At 34.9% G+C, this 9,242-nt stretch overlaps 1 protein-coding gene across 2 annotated transcripts in view; it reads right to left on the reverse strand.

Moving 5' to 3' along the window:
* LOC127872214 (mucin-3A-like) overlaps positions 1-8,406 on the reverse strand; it is a 10,653-nt gene extending 2,247 nt beyond the window's left edge. The window contains exons 1-11 of one of the 2 annotated variants that reach the window (XM_052415546.1): positions 8,088-8,403; positions 7,280-7,352; positions 6,822-6,897; positions 6,295-6,632; positions 4,025-4,137; positions 3,710-3,893; positions 2,990-3,201; positions 2,420-2,509; positions 1,773-1,979; positions 779-926; positions 430-603 (exon numbers count right to left, since the gene is read on the reverse strand). In XM_052415546.1, the coding sequence (XP_052271506.1) occupies positions 430-603; positions 779-926; positions 1,773-1,979; positions 2,420-2,509; positions 2,990-3,201; positions 3,710-3,893; positions 4,025-4,137; positions 6,295-6,632; positions 6,822-6,897; positions 7,280-7,352; positions 8,088-8,318 (1,846 nt within the window). In that variant the 5' untranslated portion in view covers positions 8,319-8,403. Of the gene's footprint in view, positions 1-429; positions 604-778; positions 927-1,772; positions 1,980-2,419; positions 2,510-2,989; positions 3,202-3,709; positions 3,894-4,024; positions 4,138-6,294; positions 6,633-6,821; positions 6,898-7,279; positions 7,353-8,087 lie in introns of both variants that reach the window. The other variant, XM_052415553.1, reaches the window with a different exon arrangement.
* Positions 8,407-9,242: the final 836 nt, after the last annotated feature.

Genomic DNA, 9,242 nt, shown 5'->3' on the forward strand with positions numbered 1-9,242 from the left:
GTGTACTTTTTATTATTTTAGAAAATCAATTAAATATTTGTAGAACTTGATGCGCCATTCGTTGAAATTAAACATTCACGTCACTAAATCTTGCGTTTTAGTATCTTCTGTTCCATTTTTTTCATGTTAAAAGTGTGACAAAGACAATATGAAGCAGCTTAATTTGCAAATAAGGTTAAACAAATTATTTGATTTCAAATACTGAGTAAACATATCAATAGTTTAATACAAATTATTACACGTTATATAGTTTAGGATGCTGATATTGAAAATTGTTAAAAATATATACAAAATGTGCAAAATCATTTTTTTTTACCTAAACTATGTCATAAACGATCGTTGAATTTATTGAAGTTATTAAAATGTATGGCAGTTGACAAATATAAAGAGCCCAGGAGAGGTATTCAAATAAATAACCAGGATACAGACCAGCAAGGAAACGAGTAATATCAGGAGTGAACGAATTTTTTGAGCTAATGTCCTCGGTGTCCTGGAAACGCGATCCCTGCAACCACGTGACTTGTGACCCTGGACATCCTAGTGTGGTTTTCATGACGCCATATGTACCACGTGGCCAGGTTACCGGAATTTGGAGACTGTGATCAAACGAAAAAAGTATGACAAGCGGCATCGGGTTCTAAATGTGACAGTCTCTATACTGCATTCAGTCACGAGAGAAAGACGTTATGTATACAGTATACTTAAATTGTGTATAAAAAGGCAACACATAAATAATGTATTGGTTATTTACTGTACTCAATGAAAAGGTTACGCAAACCTGTGAGAACTTGATTAATATTAGTCCCGTATTGTTTGTAGACGTTATAGTTGGCAAGGGCGGCCTTGACGTTTGAAGAGATCGTATCCAGTTCTCCGGCTAGAATGGAATCGGGGCAGGAAGAGTCCGCTACCAAGATGTCGTACACCTTAAGCACGAATACACTAGTTAATTAATAACTAACTAATGAGGGATGTTAAAAGACCATGACAAGGGCGATGTATTATTAAAACGTGTAGTATAACAATTTACAAATAATTTATATATTTAATAGGATGACAAGTAACTTAACAATAACAAAAAAAACTTCCATATTTGTCTATTTTCCCAATTGTAATCTCATATCATCAGTTATAACAACTACAAAGCTGATTAAAAAACCACCAGTTAAATCATGTTCCGCTTAAATAGAGCAAACTATCATACGTTTAGTTGAAACGAATAGTATCTCTATATATATATATCTATCTATATATGTGGTCAGTTGTTGCCCTTAAATACATTATTTATACACGTTTTGTGGAGATGACCGATGCTAATAACCATATATTTTCCCTCTGGTTCTTGTTATTGGCGAATTTCAAAGTTCATTTGCTATACAAGTGTATATGCGTCTAAGATTTATTGTGCCTAAACGGACTTTTGGACTACTGGGTAACTGTAACACTTTTTGCAGCTGACTACTTAACGATGGTACAAGATTCATATCAAACATCTGATCCTTTCAGATGTATAAGACGGCATTGCAATGTTTTATTTATTTTTTTTAATACATAATTATACTTAACGTTGGCGATTTTTACATTAAGCGGAACGAAACGATTTGATCAACAGTCACCCTAGGGTCCAGTCTACGACGTTTTCTGAAAAAAGCAATTAATTTCGGCTTGATGCATAGGGCACACCACGACTTACGCCGGAAAACCACTCACCACAAAATATGTGTTCGTAATGAGCACATCGTGCTCAAGTGGGCTAAAGAAATATGAAATACCGATGCAAAATATTCTGCGCGTATGATATCAGAAATCGGAACAATCGTCAAGCCCACTGGTACTGGAGAGGTACCACCAGCTGTCATGACAATATTCTGAGTCGATGACTGCTGTGCGACAGAGCTGGTGGAGTACATTTGTTCATTGATCGACATGGAGGATTGGTACCCGTTGAACGGGCCGCTGTGGACCAGGAGGGCAGGGTCCTTAAGATATAGTGGCATTATTGTAAATCATTATTTAGTGCAAGATTACTTGCGTCATCAATTTATGTGAAGTTGTTCCTTTATTTGGGTCATGAAAAAGACCTTTAATATAATAGATACGCGTCACAATGCACGTTTTCAAATTAATATTTAAAGATCATTATAACAGTTTCACTTAGAGTATTTTTTCATAGCTAAAAATATGAGAATGGACGACCATGAAAGTTTTAAAATTGAATCCGTGATATATCTATTCTTGTGAAAAAGAAAAAGTTGATTATGATTGGCATGGATATCAACAAAGATGCGTTCCATAAGAGCTCGATTTTATTATGCGATGCCATATGCAATGGGTTCCAGAATTGAAAACGTCAATCGTTAATGTTTACAAAAGTTCTTGTATAAAACGAACCATGTGTGTTTTTAATAGTTCAACTCACCGTTGCCTGAATAGTCTGAAATAGCTGCTGGATAGACTCTGTTGTTCTATATAGTGTTTTGGTTCCAATACCAACAGATAAAACAACACTCTAAAATACAAAAAAAATGTTATGTCCATTTAAGAAATTGAAACGTATTCAAATGATGATCAATGTTTTATTTAAAAAATGTTTCATAGACATTATAAGACATGAGTTTTCATACAATATATGACCAGATTTATACGAACAATTCAAATCAGTAACACTTGTGGAATACCAACAACAAGAACATGTATTAGTTGTTAACCCTAAAACAGTATTAAAATAATTTAAGGACGGCCATATTTTAAAATAGTTTGTTGTTTTTTTTTTGTTGATTTTGATTTTCTCTGTTTATTAAGGACATTAATACCAATGTAATTTACTTTCTGCAAAATTTATATTACAAAAATTATATAAACTATCATCTTGAGCCTTACAGTAATATAGTTCTATGTACCTCATTCTAGTACTATGTGATTATTTACGGCTTACGATTTACACTTACTACAAGCAAGCTGTTATTTTATCAAAGTTGCAATTACTTACCGTTCCCCATTCATCAAGAAATTCGTTAATCGCCGAAGTGTTTGCAGATGACAATTTACAAACGGCTATTGCAAACTCGCGCGAAACTGAGAAATTTCCGAACGGAGCTGTGCTGTTCCCACGGTAATGCGTACTTCCCATGGTGCACGTTGTCAGGGAATCTTGATAAACGTTGTTGTTGTTCTCCAAGTGTCCTCGTTGTGATTTAAATTCTAGATCACAAATTCAAAGTGAGGATTGTGCATGAATTGAAGTCAAATAAATACTCAAAAGCAACGAACAAGCCGTAAAATATTGCGTAAAATTCAGTTAACCAATAAACAGTCAGCGTTTTAATAGCAATTGCCAACATTCCAACGCTAGACGAGGTATGGTAAAATAGATTTTACGAGATACAATATGGTCGTTTTTATTTTGTGTGTAAACATTATATTCCGTGTGAATTTCCCACGACGATATCCGACCATGTACGAGCGAACTCGAGTTTGCCTTCGGGCAGCTTCGAAAAGCACCACGTAGTTCTCGTCAGCTGCCCGAAGTCAATCCCTAGTTCGCTCGTTAATTTTCGGATATTGTCGCGGAATAGATGGATGGATGGATAGATGGATGGATGATGATGGGTGGACTTCATAAATTTAGACCGAATAATGCAGAAACTTAGATGTATAATATATGTTTTGTGATTTCAGGTAGCACATGTACAGAAAAATGTTATCTTACCGATGTTATAAACGAAGGCGTGAGCGGTCAGTGAGTTTGGGTGTGTACTAGATGGCTGCACCAATGTCATCATTTCCTTTTGTAGCGATTGAGAACCATGAACAAGTGTTTTAGTTGTAACATTCGGGCAAGTCGAAGCTAACAACACGCTTGCTTCCCTCACGTCTGACGAAGATCCCGTCAACTATGAAATTGCGTAAAAAATGTATTTGACGTATTGTGCTAATGACACAATTGGTGATTATTGATTGAAGTGGTTGCCTAGTAAATGTTGTGTGTGACTAATAAATAGCAGACAACATTAATCACAATTACCTGAAGTATTCGTTTGTTTAGTAACAGACCCGGGTCACGTGCAACAAGTGGATTTCCAGTCAACAAATTGTACCCGATGCCAAGATACTGAAGTGGAGTGCCGGAGACATTTGCTGCAAAATACGTCATAATGACACTTTTGAAAGCATTTTGATACCATTATGTTGTATGCGAATGTAAGCATGCTTTTTTATTTACTGATGCCAATTCGAAACGTTTTTTTTAGTTTGTTTAATACAATTGATAGATTGAAAATTAAATTTATTAAATACTCCTCAGATAACAGTAAATATTTAGAGATCATTTGTTATAGTAAAAACAATTGAATTATTAAACAATTACATCGATGAGATTTTTTAATTAAGGCTTAGAGTAGCGTCCTGCAGGGCGTACGTAACTACCCCAAACAGCAATTATTGATGTGATGCTTATTATTTCATAAAGGTCCAATTTTAACACAGTGGTAGCTATTGGAGACACGGTTCTAAAGATATGACATGTGTTATATGTAACCTAGGTGTAGTTTAGACAAAACGTGGCCATTGACTTTTATATTGTTTGACCTTTACCGATAGTTATCAGAACACAATAAACACAAGGTGTAGATGCATATCGGTGGCCTTTCTGTCAAATGCTGCCTCTCTGTTCATTCTCGGCTGCTCCTCTTTGTATTCACAAATGTGTTTACGGGTTTTAATTTTATATTTTCTTGCCTGTTTTGTGAATGTCGATCAACCAATTTCTTGTATATAACAGAGAGGCAGCCGAGAACGAACAGAGAGGCAGCATTGTGACAGAGAGGCCACCGATATGCATATACACCGTGAAAACAATAGATCAACTCTTAAGTAACATGCACAGATGCGTAATTAATGCATGTAATGCGTGAATATTTATATTTGTTATTAGTCTTGTCATCATTTTTGTCTTATGTAATTGACATTGACATATATAGCTTATATTATTTGGACATCGGGTAATATAGAAATTAAATAACATTCCAAAAAGCCTACGAAATACTAGCAACATGTTCAGGCCATTGCATATTCACTGTTTTATGCTTGGGCTTAGTAGTAGTATGTTCTCTGTAACAACTTTAATGGGATAATATCTTAGAAACATAAAACATATGAATAGTGAATTTCCGTAATTACTCTAAGTTTGCGGACACTCTTAGTTTTCGGACACTACCTTTATGGCCAAAATAATTATTTTTCGTGACTCTTAATTTTCGGACATGCGCGTATGAATATTTTACAGCGCTATTTTACCAGATATCGGCATTGTATTCGCTTATCTTGTGACACTTTGATAATGCGGTTTTACAAACGGATTAAGGTCATAAAACGCATTCATGAGGGTAATTGACCATAACATTTGCGTTATTAAATAAATAACCATGCATACCGGTAGAAAACAATTGCTTCACCCAACAGCATTTTTAAATGAAATCTTTCTATTAAAGGAAGTAGTATGTTCAATATCTTTACTTGTTTTTTCTGTATCATTTCAGGCAAGAGTATGCAAAGCTGTGAATTTGTTTCTATTTCAAATAAGAAATACTACTAGTGTGCATTGATTTATTGCTTTTTTTTCAAAATAATTATAATTTTCGGACATTCAATTTTTACTCTTAATGTTCGGACACCTGAAATGTTTGAACATTTTCCGGACACAATTTTTTTTCAAGTGTCAAAATACTTAAAGCCATTACGATATACTGCTCTATAACTTTTACATCAGAGACGTGTTCATTTAAAGAAAATGTAACACAGCATAAACATTATTATATGCATATTTTGCTAAGCCATGTTCATGTTTATGTTTTGAAAGCATGCATTGGGGTACTATCCGTAACCATTAGCATGATACCGCATTCTGTCCGTTAGTCATTAACTGTCCATTCTACAATGTGTTGGGTAAATCCTAGCGTGGCTTTTTTGTTTTTCTGATCGTTTTTCTTTCTCTTCGAGCCTGATTTTATATTATATTTATGAAAGGCCAATCAAATATCAAATTTAACTTATTGACACAAAATAAATGCCTAAGTGATATATAGAAAAACAACAACATTTGTTTTGATTGCGTCAATTAAAAATGTCAGATTTTCTCGAAAATAAAACGTCTTGCACTCCCAGGAAGTACGTAATTGGCTAACACAATCAACCTTCAGAAACATTAGCGGGATCTAAATTCTTGTTACCGTCAAAACACTAAACGGAGGAATAGGTTAATTGAAAATGAGACATAATCAGACTAATAAGACTTACCAGCCATGGACCAATACAGATTTGGAGATGTTGTGTACTCGGTCGATGTTAATGTGAGTCCCGGCCACGTCACTGTTGGAGTGGTTATTGTTGTGATCGTGGATTGGCTGGTAGTTGTTGATGGTTGGGTGGTGGTTGTTGTCGTTGTTTGAGAGGTAGTTGTTGTCGTTGGTTGAGTGGTAGTTGTTGTCGTTGGTTGAGTGGTGGTTGTTGTCGTTGGATGGTTGGATGTTGAAGTCACTGGTTGGGTGGTTGTTGAAGAAATTGCTTTGGTCGTGGCTATTGACGTTGCTTGGGAGGTTGTTTGGTCTGCTGCAGAGGTTGTTGCGGAAGTTTGTCTTTAAGTGATAAGATTTGTTAAAACACACACTTGAGGGCGTGTATCTAACACACATTTCAACTAATGTAACTCAGTTTTATCATTAAACATTCTTTGAATCCCCATCATCTGATTAAGATTTGTATATCTTTTGACATGCAGATGTCACTATCAGTTTTGCAATTACTTCTGCTCTAAGGAAACTTACCCAGTGGTGGTGATTGAGCTGGAAGTGCCCGTTGTGGTTGTGGAATGACCATGGGGTTTTTGTGACGTTGTGGTAACTATAGGGTTAGATGAATGTTAGGAAGATTCAGCCGTGCAGACAAAGCACAAAAACGCTCAAAAACACCTTGAACACGTATAAGAACATAATCGATATAGTTACGTTATCAAAAACATATATGTGTGATAGGCTTACCGAACATAAACCTTAAAATCACGATTACCCTCGAGATTTAGTTTTTTATTGAATCGTGTCGAGCACACGATGAACGTACTTATTTTAGAAATATACACTTGATGAACAAGACGAACAATATAAACTTAGAATACTTTATGTTATGAATATGCAGACTTTATGATTCTTATTTGTATTCGGACAGAATCGCTGGTTGTTATATATATATATACACGCAGATGCGTGTTCAACGCTTCTTTACTTACTAATATCAGTTAGTTGTGGTGACCCTGGGCATGTTTGATTTCGAACTGTTGTGTCAGCCGCAATGTATGCCAGCTTAAAGCAACATTAAGTAAGCTTTTAACATGAGCATTTAAACATATTACTGACTTCATTTTATATTACGTCATACACAAGTTATTGCATACTTGATACATAATATAATATAAAAATGTTGATTTAAGTTACTCTAACGATGAGTAGCATTTTAAAGATAAAAAAACACTGTTTAGTCTTCATTTGTTTCTTTAAAGGGGCCTTTTCACAGAATTTTGCATATTTTGAAGTTAGTCGTTAAATGCTTTATTTTGATAAATGTAACCTTTGGATCTTAAAAGCTTCAGTGAAAAATCAAGAATAAAATTAAAAAAGGAAAAAAATGTAGCTCGCACCGGGGCTCGAACCAATGATCCCCGGAGTCCTGGAGTAAAAACGCATTAACCCTCTCGGCTATTCTGCCGAGTTTTAATGTATCACGTATTTTATACGTTATATAAGCAATCTTCGTAGTTTCGTAAATTTAAACGACAACAACAGAACTCTCCAAATTATTCAATCGTTTCGCGTTGCAACGCTTTATAATTTTTAGGTTTTTAAATCGTCAAAAGATGCATATAATGTCTATATTAGACTATGGTAAATGTTCAATATTACTATTTCCTCACAAATATCACAACTATAACGAAACTTTGCGAATCTGAAACAACTTTTTTCAATTTTGTCAATTTACCAAACCGTGAAAAGATCCCTTTAAACATCAACACACTATAATTTATGTTATAAGTGGAATACCTGTCCTTGAAATTGTATCGGGTAAAATCCTTTGTGCGCTCCGTGTGTGACTGCCACTGACTTACAGTCAAATTCATACATGTACCCCAACACCGAACTCGTCGAGTCTGGAATCGAATACACCGAGGCTTCCACATTGTAGTTGCAGAAGCATGCATAATCAGCTTCAGTGGAGGAAATTAATATAGCAGTAACAAACACTAGTGTTTGAACAATTGAATTGGTAATCATTTGCTTCTGTTTTATCTTTTACTACGTTGAGATCTATCAATTTGTGTATTACTAATGCCATTCGTTTATATAACACTGGCCGTTGCTGATAGTGGCTTCGAAGGTCGCTACATTTGGAAATGACGTTCATCTATCGTGATAGTGAAGGAAGATAAGTCCAAAACAGGGAAGATCCGTTCGGTCAACAATATGATTAAGATTCTTAAACCGACATTACCTTAGTTGCAGTATCACACTCTTTGTCATGTCACTTTAAGTAGTGATTAAATATAAACGTTAAAATAATTGATGAATACGATAAAGGTTACTTGTATTGGATTTTTGATAATAAGTTTAGCATAAGTCTCGTGATATTTAATTTAACAACATGTTAGTGTAAACAGCTAAACTCTTCTTCACTTTCGTTTTGTTTGTGTTATTAAAAAATCAGTATTTACTTGTTATGACATTTCGAAAATATCCAGTAAAATGCTACATATGTTTTTAAAGGCGCCATTTCACGTTTCGGTAAATTGACAAAATTAACAAAAAAAGTTTCCGATTCGCAAATTTTCGTTGTAGTTACGATATTTTGGAGAAAACAGTAATACTGAACATTTACTATGCTCTTAAAAATCCATCGCATGCATCTTTTGACGATTAAAAAACTGAAAATTATAACGCGTTGCAACGCGAAACGATTGAATTATTTTGAGAGTTCTGTTATTGTCGTTATATTTTGTAATACTACGAAAGTTGCTAATATGAAGTATACAATTCATCACTCATTGTACGAGCGCTTAGTGGTCTAAGCGGTTGACTTTTACTCCAGTGGTCAGTGGGTCGAGCCCAGTTGAGTGTTACTTTTTATGTCCCCAACAATTATAGTGGGGGACATATTGTTTTCACCCGGTCTGTGGGTTGGTTGGTTGGTTTGTTTGTTTG

Source organism: Dreissena polymorpha, chromosome 1 (assembly GCF_020536995.1).
Source record: "Dreissena polymorpha isolate Duluth1 chromosome 1, UMN_Dpol_1.0, whole genome shotgun sequence".
NCBI lineage: Eukaryota > Metazoa > Mollusca > Bivalvia > Myida > Dreissenidae > Dreissena > Dreissena polymorpha.